This window comes from Phocoena sinus, chromosome 20, assembly GCF_008692025.1.
Source record: "Phocoena sinus isolate mPhoSin1 chromosome 20, mPhoSin1.pri, whole genome shotgun sequence".
Lineage (NCBI taxonomy): Eukaryota > Metazoa > Chordata > Mammalia > Artiodactyla > Phocoenidae > Phocoena > Phocoena sinus.
Genome location: NC_045782.1, coordinates 47965472 through 47990521, shown reverse-complemented (window position 1 = coordinate 47990521; position 25050 = coordinate 47965472). Strand labels below are relative to the sequence as shown.

General features: G+C 44.6%; 1 protein-coding gene across 10 annotated transcripts in view; it reads left to right on the top strand.

The window, feature by feature from the left end:
• The window catches only part of RNF213 (ring finger protein 213), a 110932-nt gene extending 87308 nt beyond the window's left edge, over positions 1-23624 (top strand). For all 10 annotated transcript variants that reach the window (XM_032615142.1, XM_032615139.1, XM_032615137.1 and 7 more), the window contains 22 exons: positions 1733-1844; positions 2423-2636; positions 2883-3073; positions 4117-4239; positions 5030-5140; positions 5765-6004; positions 6333-6414; positions 7243-7277; positions 8619-8713; positions 10758-10917; positions 12785-12953; positions 14204-14295; positions 15049-15300; positions 16464-16596; positions 16939-17022; positions 17438-17618; positions 17889-18090; positions 19218-19295; positions 20221-20415; positions 20851-20940; positions 21034-21212; positions 22433-23624. In XM_032615142.1, coding sequence (XP_032471033.1) covers positions 1733-1844; positions 2423-2636; positions 2883-3073; positions 4117-4239; positions 5030-5140; positions 5765-6004; positions 6333-6414; positions 7243-7277; positions 8619-8713; positions 10758-10917; positions 12785-12953; positions 14204-14295; positions 15049-15300; positions 16464-16596; positions 16939-17022; positions 17438-17618; positions 17889-18090; positions 19218-19295; positions 20221-20415; positions 20851-20940; positions 21034-21212; positions 22433-22586 — 3172 coding nt within the window. In that variant the 3' untranslated portion in view covers positions 22587-23624. The remainder of the gene's footprint in view (positions 1-1732; positions 1845-2422; positions 2637-2882; positions 3074-4116; positions 4240-5029; positions 5141-5764; positions 6005-6332; positions 6415-7242; positions 7278-8618; positions 8714-10757; positions 10918-12784; positions 12954-14203; positions 14296-15048; positions 15301-16463; positions 16597-16938; positions 17023-17437; positions 17619-17888; positions 18091-19217; positions 19296-20220; positions 20416-20850; positions 20941-21033; positions 21213-22432) is intronic.
• The last annotated feature ends 1426 nt before the right edge of the window (positions 23625-25050 follow it).

The following is a 25050-nucleotide window of genomic DNA, read 5'->3' as shown; positions in this document are numbered from 1 at the left end:
CACTAAGATATTATCTGGCTTTTTCAACATGTTGATATTTGCACTGATGTTACTAAAGTAATGAAGGGTGAATGTGGTAGCATCTTAGCATGAGGAAAACCCCGGTATTGGCCATTGTTTCCGTCACCACCAACCACATATAGTTTTTTAAAATGCCAATTTCACTTAATGTCCTTGACGAAGCTATAAAAATTCTTAATTTTACTAAATCTCCACCTTCGAGGATATGACTTTTTAATATTCTGTTGAAATGAGAGATACACACAAAGCACTCCAGCTGCACACCAAGGTACAGGATTATCTCAAGGAAAATCACTCATGCCGTTTTTGAGTTACATGCTAACTTGGCCGTTTTTTTTGTGGAATACCACTTGTACTTGAAAGAATGACTGACAAACAACACTTATTCAGACTTGGGCATTTGGCAGGTGTTTTCTTGAAACCAAGGGATGTGAGCCTGTCACATCAAGGAAGAGAACTGATGGTTTTGTTGCTAAAGATAAAATTCAAGCTTTTAAGCAAATATAAAATTTTGGCGGGAATTCCCTGGTGGCCCAGTGGTTAGGGCTCCACGCTTTCATTGCCAAGGGCCTGGGTTCAATCCCTGCTTGGGGAACTAAGATCCTGCAAGCCATGCAGTGTGGCCAAAAAAATAAATACATTTTTAAAAAATTAAAATAAAAATTTGGAAAACCTGTATCCTCCACTGGGAGCCTATCAGCTTTCTAATACTTACAGACCTTTTGATGATAATGAATGTGAGGTTTTTTTAAACATATCATAAAATTAAAACGTGTCAACATTTGCCAGATCTGCACAGCTCAGTGAACCGGTATTTTTGAAGTGACTGTTGCTTGATGTCAGAGAATTTTGCATTGATCAAAAAGAGATCCATTTGAAGTGCAAGGCAGACCATTTGATTTTAATGTAATTGACTATGAAACGTGCATTGATAGGGTTTCAGATTGCACATTGCAACTAACCTTTAGAAATTATCATTTATCAAGTTTTGGTGTAGTGTCAAAGGAGAATATTCACAGTTACCTGAAAAGGCTACTAAAATATTTCTCCCTTTTCCAGCTACATAATGTGTGAGACCAGATTTTTCCTCATTTAACTCAATATAGTGCAACCAATTAGAAACAGAAGCAGATTTGAGAATCTAATGAACTTCTGTTAAGCCAGGTGTTAAAGAGATTTGCAGGAATGAAAAACAGTACCCCTCTTCTTACTAATGAATTTTTGTTTTGGAAAAGCTTTTTAAAAATATTATTTATGTTAATATGTAATGAGTTTAGTATGGTTATTTTTAATGAATTGATAAATATTTTCAAATTTTTTCAGTTTTAATTTCGAATACTGTAAATATCAGTAGATGTAATCCACAGAAACAAAAGCTCTCTGAGGTTCTCAATAATTTTTAAGTCTGTAAAGGAATCTTGGAGCCAAAAAGTTTGAGAACAGCTAGTCTAAAATAGGGAATTTTATATTCCTCCAAGTTGGTGCTAGAATATTTTTCATAAAATCGTGTTACAAACTATACATACACATGTATGTATGTGTATATATATATATATATATATATATATATATATATATATATATAATTATACAGGAAGGGGGGATGGATAACAGGCAAATCGATACATACATACATACCTTTTTTCTTTTTTTTTGGCAAAATGAGTTTCCAGACCTGAACTAACCAGGTATAATATTTCTCCTTCCAAAGCTTCCGTGACGTGAAGGATTATATTCAGGCTTATTTGTCCCAGTTAGAAAAGAAACCGTTCCTGGCTGAAGATAAAGCTGAATTGTATGTGCTCTTTAGCAGCTGCCTGGAGGTAAGCTGATTATCACCTCCCTGCATTTCTTTTTCAGACTCTCCAAACCATGTGGTTTATGTTATGGAATAGTGTTTTTCTGAAAATTTACAGAATATAAATTAGGTGGTAACATTAACAGATGCTCTGCTCCATGCAGGGGAAAAAAAGTTTCAAAAACGTTGCTTCTGCCCTCAGCAGTTGTATATATTAGCATTTATGCGCGTGTGCATGAGGGGGAAAAAAGAAGCATAGAAGAATATGCCACCAGAGTTGTCTCCAGGTGGTGAGATTGTGAATACTTTTAATTTTTATTCTCTTCATATTTTTGTTACTTCCAAAAATCTTACAATGCATATGAAAAAATAATATTAGATAATAAAATTTTTCATCATAGCTTTTCTTTTTCCCCTCCTTCTTGCCCCTAAAATAAAAAGGGGTATTAGTTTTCCATGATTCAAAAAATTTACACTCAAACCCACAACACTATTCTTTATCCTTCCTGCATTCTCCACGACCACACTGTGGAAATTTCGAAGGTTGGAGACTCGCAAATAAAAAAGAATAATATCCTTTCTTTCTGGTTCTATGTTCCCTAGGATTCAATACATGAGAAGAATAATACTTTCTTCATAAGGGATGAATTGAAATACCTAAGAGAGGAAGGCCAGTTCCTTAAGACGTACCAACCAGTGGGATGCAGCCAAGAGCCCGCTGGCGAGGCCTCGGTGGAGTACCTGCAGGAGATGGCCCGCATCCGCCTCTGTCTTGACAAAGCTTCTGAGATCCTCTCTGAGCTTCAGGACGGCTCAGGCAGGTCTTCTTCCCAAACTTTCTTGACCACAGGCCGGGAGCCCCCATGATCTAGAAATTCAGGAAGTGTGGGAAGCTGGTTCTTGGAGTAATGCTGGTCTGTACCATGTCCCCTTTCTTCTAGATTAGTTCTTTCACTGTGAATTCCTAAAGGGGAGGCCCCAGAGCTCTTACTAGCCTCTGTTCCAGACAGTTAACTAACAAGTACCCTCAGCCGTCACTCAGCCTTTCTCGTTGGCTCTGCAGAGATGGCGGAGGAGAAGCGTCACTACCTGCGGCAGGTGGAGCACTTCTGTGCCCGGGTCCAGAATGACTGGTACCGAGTATACCTGGTGAGGAAGCTCACTAGCCAGCAAGGGATGGAGTTTGTGCAGAGCCTCTCCAGACAGGGCCATCCGGCCCACTGGGTGTTTCCCAGGGGAGTCATTGCACAGCAGGTAAGAAGGGTGGTCCCAGCAGCCCCTGTGCTGTCTCAGCTCCGCTGCCCGCCCCCCAACCCCAGGAGCAGGGCTGCTGCTTCTCCATTCCTCCCTGACCTTCTCCCACACCCATCACGGAAAATGCGTGCATCTGTTCTGGTCTTCTCCTCTGTCTCTGTGCTTCAGTTGATTGACCCAGCTCGTGATCACATTTAGCCTGCCTGCCTAGGGGAAAGATACGTGTGTATGTGTGATGTGTTTGTCACCTACCTGCACAGCATATGTAGGCATCACTTCTGATAGAGTTTGACACAGGCAAAGCAAAAGAATGATTCTGTGGCTTTGGCTTTTAGCAGATTAAAAGTCATTCAGCCAGGGATTTCCCTGGTGATGCAGTGGTGAGGACTCCCTGCTCCCAATGCAGGGGGCTCGGATTCGATCCCTAGTCAGGGAACTAGATCCTACATGCATGCCACAACTGAGAGTCTGCATGCCGCAACTAAGAATCTGCATGCCACAGCTAAGACCCGGCACAACCAGATAAATAAATAAATATTTTTTTAAAAAATCCTTCAGCTTTCAGAATAAGCCCTTTTTATCCTTGGCAGGCGAGATAGGAAAGGACTAAGGATGACAGAGTTGCAGCCATTTTGGCTTCAGGGCTGCTCAGTGTCCTTTCCTAGTGCTCAGAAATGAATGAATTTTTACTGTCCTGGAGTTACAAAGATGGCACTAAAGATCCTGGCTTTTTGTTTGCTCCCAATTGGAGCTTAGGGCTAACGTATTGAAGTCCTTTGGTGCTCTACTCTGAGTGCAGAAGGAAGGCAGCCACAAGATCACCTCCCCCAGATTTTCACCCACTCCTCGCTCTTCATCTATTGAGGAGGTGCTTCCCAAACAGCAGTGGGATGTCATGCCTCAGTCTGGACCCGGAAACTGGGTTCAGCTGCCTTTAAACCTCTTATGATTGCCTGGTTCCTTTACCTATCAAGAAGGTTCTTTCCTAAGCATTCCTCACACTGTCCCCACCATGATTAACCCCTGTGTTCCTGGGGTTGCAGAAGGATCATACAGGCCAGATGGATCAGTATCTGGTGCATGGGGACAGCTACAAGGCTCTCCGCGATGCACTGGGCAAAGCCATTCTGGAGTGCAAGCCCCTGGCCATTGAGACTGCTCTGGAGGTATGTTGGACTGGGGGACTGCTCTGCGTACACAGTGGCCCCTCAGAGCCTAAGTCTTGTCTTGTTGGTGTCAAATGATGCAGCGAAAGAGGCCGCACAGGGTGACATGCTGCATCAGAAGTCTTATGCTCACGGCCTCACGGGCTCGCCTGGCAAACAGGGGAGCATCAGTGGTTGATTTGGGGTGGTGGGTTTGCACGAGGCCACTGGCACCTCCTTTCTGATTCGTTTATGTCCATTACTTTCTTTGAGACCCTGCTAAAAAGTCACTTCCTCCAAGATTCTTCTGCTCTGACATGTGATGGCACAGGAAGCAAAACCTGTATCTGTGTAGCCTCATAATTCCCATAGAGGCGTATGCATGTGTTTATTTTAATAGATACAGGGTTTTTAGAATCTAATCTTTCAATTGTTCTGGTCATGTTTCCTTGTTCACCCTGGCATTTTGCTGGGAAAAGAGGAAATAAGTATCTTATCTCTGCTCAGGAAAAGTTTCTAGGACCAGTGCAGTAGTCAGAAAGAGAACAGATGGTGATCTCTGTTACTTCTGTTGTAAGCTGTCTGATGAATATGCATTGAGTTTAATATGAGAATGTTTATGAACAGTTGTTTTTCCAGAAGATGGTCCTTGAGGTGCAGGGTCCCAGGGGCCCAGGGTCTTGGGAAAGGCTCCCTCAACCTCTCCAAGCCCTAAGGGCTGATCTCATTTCATATTCATATACGAATCACATGGGATTCTGGCCCTGAGCTAGATTTTTTTAAGTCTCACTTGATATCTTTACTTTTTCAGGCCTGCAGGAGCCCCACAACTCAGCAGGCTGCCCACCTAATGTTAGCACTTTTTAGAGAGGTCACGACTTTGTACAGATCCCACAGTGCAAACCTCCATCCTAAGCCACAGGTGAGTATCAGCCTTCAGGGCTGTGTTCATAGTCTCATAATTTGGAGGGACTTTTTGAATAGAGGTAAAAGTCACAAAGACCAGTTATGCCCCAAATTTTTAAAATTCTAGGATTGGGGTTTCCAGCCTTCTTATGTGGAGCAACTACTTTCTGTTTCATCCAAAGCTTTTAGAGTAACAGTTAAAACACAGTCAAGAACATAAGATAACGTTTTCCAAAATTATGAAAACTACTGCTTGGGTATGTGGTTTCTGTGTTTGTAGAGGAGAATTCTCTTCTCCAGATAATTTCCCTTCAAACAGCAACCATTTAGCCATTCTAACCTTGATTTAAAAAAAAAAAAACAAAGTTATTTTAATGCAAAAAACTTTATCTGTTTATTTTTGGCTGCCCCACTCGCCTTGCGGGGATCTTAGTTCCCCAATCAGGGATTGAACCTGCGCCCTCAGCAGTGACAGCATGAAGTTCTATCCACTGGACCACCAGGGAATTCCCCTTAACCTTGATATTTGATAGGTATTTGCTATCAAAAATGTATGAGTGACATAAGAGCAAACCTCTGGTTTTCTCTCACTGTTCACATGATATTCTGCTTTGTTGTATTTTAATTTCTTTCCTGTCAGCAATGTGAGGCTATGGAGAAATTCATTGAGGAAAGAAAGACCTTGTCTCCTGATATGAGACGTTTTGCAATATCCCTTGTGAACAATGAACTACCCCTGCTGAGGACGGGTCCTGGGGACAACAGCCTTGAAGGGACAGTAATAGAAATGGCTATTCATGTTGCAACCATCCTTCTCTGTGGACAAAGCAAAGTCTTGGAACCCCTAAAGAATTTGGCCTTCTCCCCAGAACTCATGGCGGTAAGATTGGGATATGATTGCATCCGCGTTCACAGGAAAAACTTTAGAGACCCAGCCGGTACCTCAGAAACTGTTGAACCTGTTTATCTTCTAGATTCTCCATCTGCCTCTGTCTCACTTGACCCTTTAGTCCACAATGATGGTGAAAAACTTGCCTTGCCCTTTGTTATCTCACAGGGAGCTGTTCTGTGTTCTTCATAGAGAGTTTTTTAGGTCAAGAAGAAAGAAAATCAAGGTCACATTCTTACTCGAGGCCTCTTGCTGATCAGTGACAGCCCGTCGATATGCTCACTTAGCTAAAGCCAGCCCCGCTCTTTTGACTTTTCAGAATGCCTTTCTTCCAACGATGCCTGAAGACTTGCTTGCTCAAGCTAGGAAGTGGAGGGGTCTGGAAGGAGTCCACTGGTACAGTAAGTGTTGGCCTGAGGTGGAATCCCACTCCTGAGCTTTGAAGAGCATCCTAAAACCACATGAGACATTGTTATAGAATTGGGGTCCACGGGTTTGTCCCTGAAGGTCCTTATGTGCCTACCTTCTTCTGCCGTGGCTGCCTTTGCAGAACATGAACAGCTTGCAGGAACTGGTACCCTGCTGACTGTGGATGAGCCAGATTATTTTTTTCTTAGTCACAGGGAGAGGGTCTTTTAGGGTGCACTTCTGTTCCCTGGAATATGCCCTTTGGGGAGAAGGGGGTGCAGGGAACCACATGAGAGGCTCAGTCAAGGGCCAGCTCACAATACAGCCGCGTTCTTGACCCAAAGATAGTTCTTTTAGAAATATAGAACTGAAGGAGAAAATAATATAACCCATGACTTTATGTAAATTTTGCTGTTGCCTTGAGTAGATGATCTTTTAAAACTAGTTTTAAAAATTGTTATAAAACCTGCTCATAGCAAAAAGAAAAAAATCAAAGAGAGTGAATAGGAGGGTATAAAATACTATCCACCCTGCCTCCAAAAGTAAACCCTGGTATGAACCTGTAATCTAGTTTCTCTTTGCTTTGTGAAATTAAACACAGACATTATTTTTCAGTGATACCGGTTGAGCTCCTGGTATGTGTCAAATATCTAATGAGTTCTAATATCTAGCAAAGTTCAAGATTTCTGGTAATGTGCTTGGGAAATCAGGTCCACGTCAGCATTTGGTTAGACCAGAGAAGAGGGAGTTAGCTTTCCCTTTTAACCGTGGGTCATTAGGTGAATCCTCATCAGCCAACATGTGTCTTGTTCTTTTAACAGCATGTCCCAATGGTCACGCGTGCTCTGTAGGCGAGGTGAGTCTTGGTATTCAGGGTAGGGTTTGGGGGGTTCAAAATGTGTGTTCCTCCAGGTCTGAGGAGGGGAGCTGTGGAGGAGGAGGATGGATAATGAGGGTCTGGACCTTTTGGGAGAACATAGACTCATCTTGCCGGCTATTCTAGGTATTACGACTAAACATCCAAATGGTACTAAGGTTTTCCAGCCAGGGTTTCTCAGTCTCAGCCCTGTGGACATAACGCCTTATTGTGGGGCTGGCCTGGGCATCGTTGGAGGTTTAGAAGCATTCCTGGCTTCAACTCACCAGATGGCAGTAGTATCCCATCTCACACAGTGTGACAAACAAAACTGCCTCCATACATTGCCAAATGTCCCTTGAAAGACAAAACTACAGGACAGGAACCACTGATGGCCATCCTTCCTGGCCACTGCAGCACAAGATCAGTGACACGGGTCTTTATGTGACAACAAAGTGTTGACTAGACCGTAGGCTGGATTACTACCCCAGGGAGGAGATAGGGTCTAGATACCAAAGGATAGGAAAACAAGACACATATCTTGTACGCCCGTTGGGGGAAGATCTGTGTATTGTTCATCTCTGAATCCCAAAGCATCAGCCAGGGCCCTTCATAGTGTCATCCATACTTGCTCAGAACGGGCTATTGAATTGACACAGATAAATGTTATTTAATAAATAAATAAGTGACCTGGAGGATAAACCTGATATATGCATTTTACTTTATCTTTCTGAGCTTCTCACTTACTTGTCTGTGAAACAGGATTAAAATAGATTCTTCCTAAAACTGCTCCTGAAATTCTGTGGTCTGGGAACCTGAGACTGGTTTGGTTTGTGATAGACTGTTATTCAATGTATATAGTAGCACACAATCTGATTTTGAAAAATGAGCCTTTGGAAGTAGTGAATCATATGGTTACATTTTTTTTAAATAAAAAAGTCCAAATGGCGTCAGGGAAATCAGTTTGGAAGCTGCTATAGTTTTCCTGGTGTTAGATAGCGAAGCAGTAAGGCCAGTGTGATAGGTGGGGGAATGAATGGAAAACAGTGATGAATATGAGAAAGGAGGATTGAGTTTTATATATTTGTCTATAAAGTGACTATTTAGGAATAAAACTTAAATTGTCTCTATTTTTTAAAAGTCTGTATTTGCCCACATACAACATAGTTGGCATGGAGTGCCTGCTCTGTCTCCCAGGGCTCCTGTAGCCCCACCTGACACACACATATGCTAAAGGAAGCAATCGTAGTGGCGTCCGCTGCCTCCTGTGGTAAGTATGTGCTCATTTGCACAATGGCATTTGTCCAAACTGAGCTGGGGTTGCATTTGTGTTTATCCTAGTGTGGCTTGCCGATGGAACAGAGCATTTGTATTGACTGTGGTGTTCCAGTTGGAGGGATTAATCACAAACCAAAGGATGGATTTCACGTTATTGAGTATGTAAGATTTTATGTCCTTTCTAAATAGTCAAACCATGGGCTTTGGGGCTGTTTCTGTTCCAGCTGATAAATCAATACTAAATATAGTATCAATTACTATTGTACATTTGGACCTGGGTCTTGTTGATATCAACGCCAAGGTCCCTGTGGTCATTCAGTAGTGAGGCATTTGATCTGTCATTGGCTAACTGGGCTCTTAATGCAAAGCAGACCACGCGTTAATACTTATTAATACTTGCTAATTCAGATGTCTTCCATCTGAATCTTGGGCACAACCCCTGTAGAAATTGCTTGACATAAACAGGTGACCAATTTCAGAGGCACATTTAAGTCTGTCACTTATAAACTCTCTTAGCTTACTCTTTTTTTTCCCAGAAAGATAGAGGAGACATAGTCAATCTTATCAAATACTTCAGAATCCAGCTAAAAATCTGATCTCATAATCCCACACTTGCTCATGAGATGAGTATGGTTATACATGCTCCCTTAATAGGAGGTGTGACCTCTCTACGTTCATCATATATTCTAGCTCTTTTAGTGCTGTTGCAGTTTAAAATATGCTAATCTGTTATCTCCATAAACTATCAGAATGTCTTAGAATCTTCAGTAGCTTTGCAACTGAATGTACCCATCACACTATACCTCCCATCTGGGTGTGATGCCAAATCCTTTGCCAGACCTTGGATCCCAGTTTTTGATTTGGGAAAAGGAGAACAGTGTGTACATATTCCCATGGTAATGTCAGCTATTCCAAACTCTGACTGTCCTTTGCCCGCCTGCTCCCCCGATCCCCCACAATGATTCAGTGGAAGAAGCGGGTCCAGACCTCCATCCTGACACATGGCCCCAGGACTAGCACAACAGCCATTTTTTTATGCTTTCAAATTTTTTTTTTTTTTTTGTGGGGCTGTGTTGGGTCTTCGTTGCTGCACGCGGACTTTCTCTAATTGTGGCGAGCGGGGGCTGCTCTTTTTTTTTTTGCGGTACGCGGGCCTCTCACTGTTGCGGCCTCTCCCGTTGCGGAGCACGGGCTCCGGACGCGCAGGCTCAGCGGCCACGGCTCACGGGCCCAGCCGCTCCGCGGCATGTGGGATCCTCCCGGACTGGGGCATGAATCCATGTACCCTGCATCGGCAGGCGGACTCTCAACCACTGCGCCACCAGGGAAGCCCCCTTGTGGGGGCTACTCTTCGTTGCGGTGCGCGGGCTTCTCATGGCGGTGGCTTCTCTTGTTGTGGAGCACGGGCTCCAGGTGCGCGGGCTTCAGTAGTTGTGATGCGCGGGCTCAGTATTTGTGACGCACAGGCTTAGTTGCTCCGCGGCATGTGGGATCTTCCCAGACCAGGGATTGAGCCCATGTACCCTGCATTGGCAGGCGGATTCTTAACCACTGCACCACCAGGGAAGTCCTTCAAAGTTATTATTTTTTAATTGAAGTATAGTTGATGTACAATATTATATAAGTTATAGATGTTCAATCTAGTGATTCACAATTTTAAAGGTTATACTCCATTTATAGTTATTATAAAATATTGGCTATCTTCTCTGTATTGTACAATATATCCTTGTAGCTTATTTTATACATAATAGTTTGTACCTCTTGACGCCCTACTGTTATACTGCCCCTCCTCCCTTCCCTCTCCCCACTGGCAACCACTAGTTTCACAAACAGCCACTTTACACTGTTGTGGGCTTTTAGTCAGCCAGAAAGGTCAGTCTGTAAAGAAGAAGACTCTTAGGACAGTGGTCTAGGACTTCTCTTGTGTTCGAGTGGTTAAGATGCCATGTTTCCACTGCAGGGGGCATGGGTTCAATCCCTTGTCAGGGAAGTTCCACATGCCGCATGGTGTGGCCCCCCGCAGAAAAAAAAATCTTCTAATATAGGAAAGTAGTCTAGGCTTAGTAGAATATGTAATTTAACATTGTTTTCTTCAAAACTCTGAACCTGGTCTCCAGGTCCTAAGAATGGGAAGTGTGCCCCCAGAGCTGAGAAGAAATGGTGATCTTCAGCCTTCACCCTGTCTTCTCTTGTCCTTTCCAGAAACAAGATGGACAGAACTCAGACTGGCCACGTGCTGGGAAACCCACCACTGAGAGGCGAGGCCATGGTATCTGACCGAGAGCTGTCCCCAGTGGTCTTCCTTCTCATCCGGCTACTCACTCACTTGGCTATGCTTTGGGGAGCCACCCAAAGTCCCCAGGTAGAGCATTGTACTGCCCAACCATGTGTTTAGTTTCTACAGTAATTTTTTTCACAGTGAATCCTTTTGTCTAAAAAGTCCTAGCCAGTTCTTGGGAAGGCCCTGCCGGGTCCTGCTTGGTTTCATTGTGACTAACCCCTTTCCCGCTCCAGAGTTCTCTGATTTTGCCCCTTGAAACACAAGACTACTTCCTAGGTTTGAATGCTGTGAGGTTTGTGTGTTGTGCCCTTACTGACATCAGAGGCAGAAACTATTTAGGAAGTATGGGGAAGATCTGAGTGGCAGAGTGCTTGGGTGAGGGAAAAGAGATTAATGAATTGGTCCACTCCGTCCTTTCAGAGAGTATGAATGTACTGCTTCTCTGATAACTAAGTATCCTTAGCTAGGATACTTGGTAGAAATAAGTAACTGTTTTCTTACTCCTCTTTGAAGGTCCAATCTGTGGTTCTAGGTGTTCTCATTCATTAGAATATTATTGGCAATAGTAACACACAAGGAATGCTTTACAATATAAAACAAATCTTATTAGCTTACATTTATTAGTGCATGTAGGTCCAGATGAAACATGTTGAAGCCTGGTATGAATTCTTTTCTTTTTTCCATAGAAGGCATAAGGTTTATTCTAAAAGTAACTTGTTGAAAGTTTAAAAAAGGAAATAATTGTAAAAGGTAACCAGCAGGGTGATATTAATATGACCTCAAGCTAACTGTATATGATACCAATTCTTTACTTTGACAATTAGATGGATATCGAACATTAGAATTAAAACACTGAATATGAAAATACTTTATTATTTATTTATTTATTATTAAATTTTTATTTATTTATTTATTTTTGGCTGTGTTGGGTCTTCATTGCTGCACAAGGGCTTTCTCTAGTTGCGGCGAGCGGGGGCTACTCTCCATTGTGGTGCGCGGGCTTCTCATTGCGGTGGCTTCTCTTGTTGCGGAGCACGGGCTCTAGGCACGTGGGCTTCAGTAGTTGTGGTGCGTGGGCTCACTAGTTGTGGCTCACAGGCTCTAGAGTGCAGGCTCGGTAGTTGTGGTGCACGGGCTTAGTTGCTCCGCAGCATATGGGATCTTCCCAGACCAGGGCTCGAACCTGTGTCCCCTGCATTGGCAGGTAGATTCTTATCCACTCCGCCACTGGGGAAGCCCTGAAGATATTTCAGAAAGTTTAATTAAAATCAAAATTGAAATTAAAAATTTAGCATTATTTAAACTATTTTGGTCTGAATTTTTAATTGTCATTCCTATAATTTGTACTTTGACTTTTAAATTTTAATAAACATTTAAAATGTTTAATAAATTATTTAAAACAGTTGAAAAAATAAAAAGTTCTAGCCACTTCTTGTGGATTTCAAATATGTCATTGTTACCTAATGCAAAACATAATATAAAATTCACATATCCTAATTTTTCTCACTGTGGTCTATGGTGGTAAGGGGGAACTACTTGTCAGATTATGTAAAATCAATTTTTAATGAACGGCTCTATGTCTCCGGTCCACACCTGGGAATGGAGAGGCTAAAATAACCATGATTTTACCTGTCTTTGCTGCAGCTCTGGGAAAGAAAGAGAGCAGGCTGCATTTCCTCTAAGTTAATTAACCACGATAGCAAAAAGTTCAGGCTTTGAAAATTCTTTACTTCACACTGAGGATATAGAAGCCACTTGTTTTCAGACCTGTGGTCATTTCTGCTCCTGAGCCTTCTCTCGCCACTGCTGTTTGAATCACACTGACATCCCTCCTAGAGACTCTCCTCTGGCTCGGGGCTGGTTCTTCACCCCTCCTGACCTCTCCTGAACCTGCCATCTCCTCCACAAACAAGATCTGGCTTGACATTTTGTCCCCTTGCCCCCACAGGCTTTGATGAACATCATTAAGCCTCCAGTGAGGGATCCAAAAGGGTTTCTGCTGCAGCATATCCAGAGAGACCTGGAGCAGTTAATGAAGATGCTGGGGAGGAGTGCAGATGAGACCACCAGCGTGGTGCATCTTGTCCTCAGCCACCTCCTCAGAGAGCATGGCCACAGTGAGGAGCCGGGCATGGGGCCGAGGGGCGTGGGGCATGGCCAGCAGAGGAAGCAGCGCACTCGTCCTGACCCCAGAGCGAGAGGAAGGGGAAGCGGGAAGACATGCACCTTCCAGAGAGTGGGGGAGGGGAGGGCCTTTCCATTGATCCCCTGCTGGGTGTGCTCAGAGTGTTAAATGCCGGTGTATTGGGGAGGCTTAAGTTTCAAAAGTCAGCCTCCGTTGTAGTTTACCCACTGTATAGGGAACATATTGTTGTCATCCCAAACAGGTGATGTGTGTTAAAGAAACATCACCATCAGAGAGACTAATGTTTGATAAGCGCTTGGAGCTTGGTCTCTTTGTACATCTGTCCTGTTTTGCGGGGGCAGCATCTGCTTTTCCTAAAAAATACTGCCGTTGTGGGCTGACTTAATATATGTACGTGTCCATAGTTTGTTACATGAAAAAGCAGGCTATCTATTATGTTCGCTAAGCTAATTTTTCTATTTTAAAATTTAAAATCCACACAGAAAGAAAAGGTCTGTAAGACAAGTTAGTAAGAGGGTTATCTCTGAGTGGTGGAATTAAGAACAGTTTTGTTTTCTTTTTGCTTATCTGCAAAAATCTTTTAAAATTACCACTGTAACGACAATGTTATTTAAAATAATAACAATAGCAATAAAAAGTTCTGCTACTTTACAAGAAAATCCATTCCCACTTCAGGAGCTTTTTTGCCAGAAGCCAACATCAGTATATATTTTCCATTTAGCAAAACTTTATTTTATTTTAAGCCTCTCATTCTAATGCAGTTACAAACTAGGTAAGCTCACCCAGTATCATACTGACAAAGTGATCAAATTCTAGAAGCATGCCAACAGTTTCCACAGCACTCTGCATCACGCGGGCATCCACAGGGTCCCGCCTCCATTCTCAAGCCCAGGTGGCTGCAGCTGAGGCAGCTGGTGCTACCACTGGCCACCATTATTTTGCCCCTGGGCCTCTGATTTAAAGTATTGTCCTTTCAGTAATTTTGTTCAGAATGGTTTTAAGATGATAATTATGTGGGTTAGAGTTTTTAGAGTTCTAAGTTTCTTCATGAAGATCATGGGGTTGGTGGCAGCAGCAGGAACCATTTTTAAATGCTGAGATTAATTTAGGAAGATATACCCGCCCCCAACCCCAAAAGGAGCATTATTTCAATTTAACATTTATTTAGTGTTTATGCAGACTGCGTTTGTTTCTTGGTAACAGACACATTTTTCTTTGTAGGGTCTTTAAATTTTGACGCAGAATTGTCAACCAGAGAAAAGAGGAACAGCTGGGAAAAGCTTGTTGAGACTATTATTCTGCCGGAACTAAAGGTAAGTGATGCATAGCTACAGGGCTACTTTGGGAAAGTGTGGGAGCGTGTTTCCTGGGCCTCTACTGAGTGCTCGGTCTGTTGTCCCTTCTGGAAGTGTCCCTTATTGAAGCCCTAGGCTAAGCCCCAGATTTAGGTTTCTCTATCCGGTCACCCCACCCTCCTGTTGCCCCCACCCCATCCTATCCCCTCCCAAGGCTGGTCAGTGTGTCAGGTTGAGGAATTACTGGGAAAGTGCAGGCAGTAGTTTTCTCTCCGTTACTTTTTACAGCAGAATGTGAGAGCAAGAGGCAAAGAAATAAATCCTGTCAGATAAGAATGTTACTGAGAGTAACTAGGCCCATCAGGAAATAGAAGTCATCAAGTAAAATAATGGTAATAAAATAAAGGTCTCTGAGGACTTCCCTGGCGGTCCAGTGGTTAAGACCTTGCCTTCCACTGCAGGGGGCACAGGTGTGATCCCTGGTCGGGGAACTAAGATCCCACATGCTGTGTGGCAAAATCAATAAATGAATGAATGAATGAATTAATTAATTAAATATAGGTCTGTGAGACTTGTTCTGTTTGGGAAGATAAAAACCTACAAATAAGGATCACATAAATTATAATAAAAGATGGCAAAGATGAATATTTGATTACGGGCTAAAACGAGGAGGGTGGGTCTCTGAATCTGCCCACTGGTAAGGTCACTAGGTGTCCAGCCTGTCTGCAGTAGCATCTCATTTCCAGATCCCATGTCGCTTTCCTTACCTAGCATCTAGATAAAACCCTCCTGGCGGTGAACACTCGGATCAGCCAAGATGAGCGCATCAGCTCCAACCCTGTGGCCAAAATCGTGTACGGTGATCCGGTGGCCTTCCTGCCCCACCTGCCCCAGAATAGCGTGGTTCACTGCTCTAAGATGTGGAGCTGCAGGAAAAGGATCACCATTGAGAACCTCCAGCACATTGTGGAGCAGAAGAATGGCAAAGAAACAGTGCCCGTCCTTTGGAAGTTCCTACAGAAGGTGAGGCTGCCTCGCCGTGAATGCTGCCTACATGTCCCTTGGAGACGTGAAGGCCCCACTCTCATTTATAGTCCGATTAGTCCTGAGGATGGGACAGCCATCAGACTACTTTGATTTTTGAATAGAATGTCTCTGGCAGAAGACTCAGGGATAGAGCAGAGATCTCTAGACACATCAATCTATATGAGTTGTTTGAAACATAAAGTCACAGGTGAAATATGTACACGAGTTGGAATTAGCAGGTATCTGTAAAGAACTTGAGGGCCAGGAGGGTCTCTCCCAATCACTCAGCAAGAAAGAATACAATGAAAATGTTTCCTTTGTCTTTTCATCTTCACCCCTGCCCCCAGTGCCTGGAGCAGTTAGTCACCAATGAGTGTCTGTTGAATAAAATAACTCGCGTTGAGAATGCACAGCCAAAATCAAACAAACAAGGAATCTTCCCTGTTCCTGAACCATTCGGAGTGAGGGTGGTGGTGGGATTGTGGGGAGGAGAGCAGTAAAGTGTGTGTCATATCTTTTAGAACCAGAATTACACACGGTTCCAAACTTTAATCCATGTGAACTTTTATTCTCTACAATAGATTTTCTAATCATTTCCCTCCATGGACCAATATATGCAGTCTAGGAAGAAGTAAGATGACTCAGAAACTTCTGTGGGTCAGTTAATGAAAATGAATTCCCAGTGGGAAGGCCATTGTGTTAATACTGTGATCTGTCACTGATATGCACAGGTCCATTAAACTGAAGAAGCTTAGGTCCTAGGTCTTCAGAATGACACCGGAAGAGCGCCAAGCCTCATTGCCTAAAAGCTTGGTCTTCTTGGTCTCAGCAGCTCCTCTCCACACCTAGCCCATCTCATGGGCTCAAGAGGCTGCTTTCTTTCATCAGCTTCTGGCAAACACATTCGATGTGTCGGCCCTACGGGTTTGTTCCCCAACCTCTAGAGGGTAGAAGAACACTGGCCAACACGTTGTAAGCAGTCACTAGGTACTTGCTGAAAGAATGGTGTGGCCTGTTCCCCATTCTCAAGTATCATTATGTGTCATCATGTAAAATGGCACGTTGACCAGATTAAACTACAAATACACATCCTGAGCCAGCCTTGAAGTCTGTTTCCCCAGTACATTAAAAAGTGTTCCTGGCGGTCTTCCCTTCTCTAGGAAGCAGAACTGAGACTGGTGAAATTCTTGCCTGAGATTCTGGCCCTGCAAAGGAATCTAGTGAAACGATTCCAGAATGTTTCAGAAGTTGAATACAGATCCATCAGAAGTTTCATTAGCAGTCACAATTCAGGTAGGTCTCTGCTCTCATCGGGGATCAGGACGATCCATGTTGTGGTTCAAAAGGATCAGTCCAACTCGGAGACTCCAGTTCAGGGCTAATGTGTGCTCTGTACCCTAAGCTTGTAGCATAAGGCAGTAGGTGCTGTGAGTCCCTGGGACACATTAGAGGCTTTTGCCGTAACAGACAAACACCTCCCTCTCTGGTTCCTCAAACTCAGCTTTAGTTTAAACAGCATTTAGAACGTGTTGGTGATGGCATGAAGGTAGGGGTCAAAGAACAAGTAAGTCTGTTGGTTTGACCTAGACGGGGTAGGTGTTATCTTGGAGTTCTAACAAGTGTTTTGTTTGACAGATGGGCTGAAGCAGTTATCCTACAACAGAATCATTATCTTTCTGTCAACGTGGAACAAGCTGAGGCGATCGCTGGAGACCAATGGTAAAGTGTCAAATCCCCTTTAACACTAAGCATTATAGGAGCACCTCTCTGAAGGCCCTTTCTCTCCAGCCTAACTCTTCTTGTTCCACGTCTGCACAGTGCCATGCTGTGTGCATCTAATGCTGGATCTGAGGACTCTTGCTGGGGTGTCTGAGATGAGTGCATAACATATCAGGAAGAGCAAACCCTCAGTCTTCTTGAGTCTATAAATACGGTATCAAAAAGGAGTTGAGAACATTTGAAACTTATCAGCACATAAAATAGAGATGGGAAGCAAAAGCACGCCTGGTTCCCAGCTCTTTTCTGTTCTGTTGAGGTGGCTTCTGCGTTGCTCCCACTCCCACCGTGGTAGGCTCCCAGTCCTGATGCTGTGAAAGAAACAGCAGGGAGGTGACTGCCCCTCTGTCATTTAAAGGTGAGATCAAACTACCTAAAGACTACTGCAGCTGCAACCTTGATCTGGACACTGACTTTGAAGTCATCCTGCCGCGCCGCCAGGGCCGGGGCCTCTGCTCCACCGCCTTAGTCAGCTACTTGCTTAACTTGCACAACGAAATTGTCTACGCAGTAGACAAGTTCTCCAAGGAAGACAACAGGTGAGCGTGCAGGCCCGCAGCAGGGGACGCCCTTTCAGCCCAGGAAGTCGTTTCTGAGGCGGCACAAGCAGGGAAGCAGGGTCCCCAGGCCTGGGGACAGCGAGCCAGGCTTCAGGTCCTTCTCGAACAGATACCCTTCGGCCACCCTCACAAGTGTCACAGATTTGCATGTCCCTTCATCTGCACAGCCCATGGCAACATCAGACAGGAGCTGACTCCATATCACCAGGCCATGGCTGGAGTGCTGAGCTCTATCTATCTGTCCCCCAGCTACTCCGTCGATGCCTCCGAGGTCGCCGACCTGCACGTCATCAGCTACGAAGTGGAGCGGGACTTGATTCCACTAATTCTCTCCAACTGCCAGTACCACGTGGAGCAGGGCGGGGAGACCTTGCAGGAGTTTGACCTGGAGAAGATCCAGCGCCAGATCATCAGCCGCTTCCTGCAGGGCAAGCCCAGGCTAACCCTTAAGGCAAGGCTGACCTGCTGTATTTATGTGGTCGGTGTGTCTGTTTTGCAAAAGTTGCCCTGAGTGTGGCTTTGATCACAGTGGTTTCAAAGTGAGGAGGGACCAACGGACCCTTCTTCCACACCCCCAGTGTCCATGACCACCCCTGCCACTGGGGCTGACGGCTCTCCGGAGCTGTCTATGCATCTGGATCCACACTTCATTACCCCAAGGGTGTCTGCCGGTCCCAATGGACTCATCGTCCGGATTTCTATGCCGTAATTAATGGCACCACCAAAACCTCATTGTTTTCCCCCTTTTCCTTTAGTCTGCACACACAGTCTGTCATCTGGCGCCCCCGTTTCACCACCATAGCCATCAGGCACCCCCGTTTCACCACCAGAGCCCGCTGCTCTAGTTCAAAGCATCTGTCCTTAAGTTCCACTGCTGCGGTAGCTCCCAACTGGTCCCTGCCTTCAGGCTCTTTAGCCCACATTTCTTACCTCCAGATCTGCATCCCACCACCCTGTTGGATAACCTTGATGCACATGTGGCACAAAAGGCCCCGTGGCCTTGCCCTGACCCTGTCTCCAGCCAGTTCCCCACATTGAACCCCATAACCTCACATACTGGATCACTCACCCTCCCCTGAATGCACCCTGCACTTCCACATCTGTTCTTTACCTGGGCTGTACTTGCTCCTTCCAGGTCCAGTCAAGGGTATGGTACTTCAGTATATTTATGCTCCTTCCCTGCCCGCAGTTAAACTGTGAACTGTTTTGAGCTCAAGGCTGCTTTTAATTCACTCTGCTCTCCCTGTTAGCAGAGTGCCCCCTCATTCAGTCTGTTCTCAGTGTCCCATTGGGAGGTCCTCAGGACCTACTTCCCCCGGCGGCCTGCAGGCCACAGTATTCTATGTGACAGTATCTGCTTGGCCACAAAGGCCAGGCTGGGTTCCTCACGTCACTGTTTCCATAGATTACGGGTTAAACACGGACACCACGTGGCAACGAGGAGCTGCCTGCTTTGCCTGGTGATGCACTGAATCGCCTGGGACTACATTTGAGTTTCTGCTCAAGCATATATTGTCATTTGATGGAAACCTCCACAGTGGATTCCATTTCCAAAGACTTTTTTCTTTCTCACTTTAGGGAATACCCACTCTGGTGTACAGACGTGACTGGAACTATGAACATCTCTTCATGGACATCAAGAACAAAATGCCACAGGTGATGAGGATCGATCTTATTTGCGTGTGCCCCTGTCTTATCAGAGTGTTTCCATCCATGTTAGGACTCTTCCACCCTCACTCCTGGCATTTGCCATGAGCACCAAAGAGTTTCAGGGCCTCCCTACGTTCAGAGCCCAGTGCTCTTGCCAGACGGCAAGCAGGACAGCAGATCAACAGAAGTTTTCTTGTTGAGTATAAACAGATTGAAATCTTGTGCTTGTAGTTTTTTAGCAATGATGTCATGACTGTGTATGCTGATGCAAAAGGTTCAGAGAATTTATTTATTCCTGCTTTTCTGGTTTATGTGTGTTATGTGTGTGGGGTGTGTGTGTGTGATGTATATGTGTGTGGTTTGTATGTATGTATATGTCCATATGCATATCTTCACCAAGTTGATTTGAGGATTCAGTGAGTTCATCTCTCTTTCTGTAACATACCTAAATACTGCTGACACTTAACAAGCACCAAGTGTTAACTACTGCTGTTTTTGGGGGGGGGTTGTTTTTTTTGGCTGCTTTGGGTCTTTGTTGCTGCGCGCAGGCTTACTGTAGTTGCAGTGAGCAGGGGCTACTCTTCATTGCGGTGCGTGGGCTTCTCATTGCGGTGGCTTCTCTTGTTGTGGAGCACGGGCTCTAAGCACGTAGGCTTCAGTAGTTGCGGTGCGCAGGCTCAGTAGTTGTGGCGCACGGGCTTAGTTGCTCCACGGCATGCGGGATCTTCCCAGACCAGGGATTGAACCCGTGTCCCCTGCGTTGGCAGGTGGATTCTTAACCACTGCGCCACCAGGGAAGTCTTACTGCTGTTTAAATTAGAGAGTCTGTCCCATTTTGTGGCCTTAGCAGTGAAGAAGGTAAGCACTCTTATCAAGTAGCAGTGCACAGGAAGCCCCAACCATGAACTCTATCCTGCTTTTGACTTCCTAGAGCCCCCTCCCCAATGTGGCCATCAGTGCCATCAGAGGACAACTGCAGTCCTACAGCGATGCCTGTGAAGCTCTGTCTGCCATAGAAGTCACGTTGGGGTTTCTGAGCACAGCTGGGGGGGATCCAAACATGCACTTAAATGTGTATATCCAAGACATGCTGCGGATGGGTGATCAGGCCTCACAGGTTTCAAAGGTGGGTCTCATGTCAGCCTCTCTCCAAAGGAAATCAGCATTGTCCCCCTCCATCATCTCCCCACTTCCTACTGGGATACCACCACCCAGGGAGTACTGATCTAAGCAGCCCCTGAAAAGGAGGGGAGGCAAGAACACCCCCTCCCGCAGCCAGCCCACAGTGTAATCAGAACACACTGATGGGAAAGGCGGAGATGTGCTTGGAACTTAAAGATCTAGACTCAGTGCCACAAATATGCGGAGGCGTGCCTGCATACTGCACGCTGCTGGTGGACCCCGAGATGTTGCCGCGGGGAGAGGGCTTTCAGAGACGTTCTGGAGATGAGGCAGGGAATTAGTGGACGAAGCAGAGGTGCCTCTGTGGTGAGGGAGGTGGAATCAGTGCAGGGCCAAGTGAAAAGAGCACCTCCTATTCAGGAGTTCTGTTCTCTTTCAGGCCTTAAACAGATGCCAGTTAAAACACACCATCTCCCTCTGGCAGTTCCTCTCTGCCCACAAGTCTGAACATCTGCTTCGACTGAGAAAAGTGAGTCTGGCCTCTTCCTGTCCACCTGGACGAAAGGAGCCGCACGCTCCCTTCCCGGGCTTCCGTGTGTCATGTGTTCTTATTTCATTCCAGGAGCCATTTGGGGAAATCAGTCCAAGATACAAAGTTGATCTCAGCCCTGAAAATGCTAAGCTGCTCAACACCTTCCTGAATCAGATTGGCCTGGATGCCTTCCTCCTGGAACTTCACGAAATGATGGTCTTGAAGCTAAAGAACCCCAAGACCGCGGAGAATTTCAACCCTGAGTGGAGGTACAGGCTTGTAAGCCTGCTGAGCGAGGCACACACACAACATTCTGCCGCGTCTCCCGAGATCTTCCACAGACGTGAAAATCATTCTTACGTTACTGCAGAAATTGGTTTCCTGCTGATGTACCATTACCAATTGCAAAAAAGTCATATATTCTCATTATAACAAGTGGACTTCCTACGTCAGAGAGATGTGCATTTTAAATTTGATAGAAAAAGCTACGCCAATGTATAGTGTATAAGAATACCCAACATTGGATATTATTCGTCTTTTACATTTTTACCAATCTAATGGCCCAAAAATGGTATCTCATTTTTGCTTGTATTTTCCTACTTACTGGTGAGGCTGAAAATATTTATCAGCCATTTGTATATCTTCCTCCAAATTGCCTCTTGATATCTTATGATTATTTTTCTTTTGGGCTATTTGTCTTTTTCTTAATCTTTTATCTGTTTTGTTACAAATGCTCTATCTTTAATTTTATGAAGCCAAATCTGGCAGAATTTTCCTACAGAAGTTTCCAAGGACTCTTCAGGAAAAATATGCCTATAAGAGTCTTATCCCAAGGTTATAAAATATTCTCCCATGTTTTTTCCTGTGCTTTTATAGTTTTATATATTACATTTGTTTTGTTAACCAATTATTTTTATGTGTGGCCTGAGGTAGGGATTTAGCTTTACTGTTTTTCTAAATAGATAGATAGTGAAACTCCAGTTTTCCTCACCGACACACTTCGTAATTGCTATTTTCCTCCATTATGTATATGGCATATGCCTATTTACATTTGTATTCTTTGAATTTATTCAAGAAGTCTTTACTATCCTGGACTTTTAGTGTAGGGAAAGAAGATCCCTTTTCTAGAGAATTTACGATCTTTGTTAATACAAATGAACTGGAATATAAGCTTTTTTTGAATGGCGAGGCTTTTTTTGTAAAGCAGGTGTATTACTAGAGTGCTTAGAACCATCTGACGGGGCCCCCTATCAAGGGGCGCTCCATCCCATAGGGTATGTGCACTGCAGTGTGGGGAGCAGCAGGGATGTACTAAAACCTTGAACCCAGGATTCTAGTGCCAGGTCAGTAACTCAGCAGTTGGTTGACTCTCGTTATTTCTGGCCTTCATGAGCACTTTGGTTCTCTGACGACCTGAAAAAGCAACCAGTGATGGTCTCCTTATGTCACATGACTGTTTAACGCTGTCTCTTGTTCCTTGGTTTTTCAGCCTGAGAGACACACTGGTGAGTTACATGGAGACTAAAGAGAGTGAAATTCTTCCCGAAATGGAATCTCAGTTCCCGGAAGAGATACTGCTTTCCAATTGTGTCTGTGTGTGGAAAATGGCTGCTGAACTGAAACGGAATCGACAGACGAGATAGAATCATTTTCTATCTCTGCAAGAGACTTGGGCAGAGAAGGCTCTTGTCTCCTCACTGGTGGGATGGGTTCCTTTGTGGGCTGTTGCCTTTGTGCATGCTTAGAAGGAAAGCTATTGGCACAGCACTAAATTTGAGACCAAGATGTGCTGTCTGGCTGACAACTTTTTGAGAGCCAGGCTGTTTCAGGAACATGTGTATATTCTGAAACTATCTTCTCATATTCTGAATACCATTCATTAGGATGTGAAAATTGAAGATTATATGAAACTAGAATAAACCACCATCCTCTGCATTCCAGGAGAAACCAAAAAATAGCTTCTCAGCTTCACATATAGGAATCTGTGCCTCAGATGTCCTAGCTTCTTACCATGCACGTACCCAGCCCACCAGGCCCTTCTTCCTCAGACCACTGCATAGTGACAGGGAGGGAAAATGGGGTTATTAATTTGTCTTCTTTTCTAGTTTATTCTGCACTCACAAACGAGAATCTGGCTTTCTTCTTTCTTCCATTCCTTTAAATTCAGAAAATTGTACAAATATTTCTAGGTTTTCAAGAAGATATGAAAAAGTGCCAGACTCTTTTTTGTCTTCTCACAAATACAAGTCAGGGCATTCTGTGAGTGCCGTGAGGCCAAACTAGCCAGCCCTCACCCAAGCCCACAAATGAGTCACTGCCAAATTTCCAGGGTCAGAGCCCACAAGCTTTCATTGTGAAGAGCACTGGGCCAAAAGTCAAGGACACTTTCGGTGTCTTAGTTTGATTTCCTTCCAGTTCTAGTATTCTAGTAAATTCTAAATGAAAGATTATCAGTGTAAATTTGGATCAAAGGCATGGTTCTGGCATTTCTTGGGGAAGTTTCTGCCTCTCTACCATTCTGCCAAATAAACATGAACTCTTAGTGTGGTCTTGATTTCCCCAAGTGTATGACTATCTGGTCCTTTCTTTGGGTCTCAGCCAAGGCATAATAACACTCAGAGAGAATATAAAACCAGTCACATTTCTGAAAAAGGAAATAAAGAATAGTCAACACACCCTGATCTTGTGCTGCTTTTCTCACTGTGTTGTGCCTTTTCTTCAAAATCTACTTGATGCTTCTGGCCTCTCTGGACTAATTCCTGTTCCTAGATAGCTCAGCACCTGTTAGCCCTGGCATGACAGCTGTTTACAAGTCAGAGGTAAATGTCTTTTCATACATATTCTGAATGAGATGATGACTCAATCAACTTGAAATTGGGCCCATGGAATGGGGAGAGCTACAAAAATAGAAAATGCTCGCCAAGGACACCATGGGCCCTTCAGCACCATTGGAGGGAGCCGTAGAAGAATCCGTGCTCCATTTCTATTACTTTGGTTTCTCTTCACCATGTTTGATAAAGGGGAGCACAGGAATCCAGTATTTGATACAATATCCACTTGCATGTAGTAACCTCTGATTGTTGAATCATTCCATGCAGAGGCACTCTGCCACAATATCAGCTGGATTGTGCATTTAATGGATGTGAGAGTGGGGGAGTTGCTTGTTCATCCCTTCAGTTTGCACTTGGAACTCCTTTGATACCTCAGAGTTGGGATGGAGCTGGCCAGCCTGTGAAGACCTCCTTTGGTGGGTGGGGGGGGGGGAGAATTTTTTTTCCCACTTTTATGAAGGTTTTATTTTTTTGATGAAGATAATGTTGTTTTGTATGCTATGCTTTCAAAGTGTTAACTGCCATTATCTAGCATTATCTTGTTGTTTGTACAGAAATACACTGGCCTAGCACAGGCAGATGTAAATTTTGTTATACTTGTCATAGCTGTTTTAATAAACTTGAGTTTTGCTGCTAAAGAATCCTCTTTGGGGAAGAGGCTTTGGGGAATGGTTTCATGTGTTCGTGGAGATGTCCTTGCAGGGGTGTCCATAAAGTGGAAGGTTCTTTTTTTTTTAATTTATTTATTTTTGGCTGCGTTGGGTCTTCGTTGCTGTGCGTGGGCTTTCTCTAGTTGTGGCGAGCAGGGGCTACTCTTCGTTGCGGTGCACGGGCTTCTCATTGCAATGGCTTCTCGTTGCTGAGCCTGGGCTCTAGGCGCATGGGCTTCAGTAGTTGTGGCACGTGGGCTCAGTAGCTGTGGCTCACGGGCTCTAGAGTGCAGACTCAGTAGTTGTGGCGCACGGGCTTAGTTGCTCCGTGGCATGTGGGATCTTACCGGACCAGGGATCGAACCCGTGTCCCCTGCGTTGGCAGGCGGATTCTTAACCACTGCACCACCCGGGATGTCTGAAAGTGGAAGGTTCTTGACAGAAAACATACACTCTGGTTTAGAATGTGACAGGGTAAACTTTTCCTGTGGACAAAATGACAGCAGAGCTGAAGTGGAGTTTCACACTGCTCCCCCGTCGCCAGGCTCAGGGGCTAAAGCTTAATCCTAGAGGGCTGCCCTCCCACTCCCTGCCTAACAGGACTTTCCTGGAGGATAGCAGAGCTC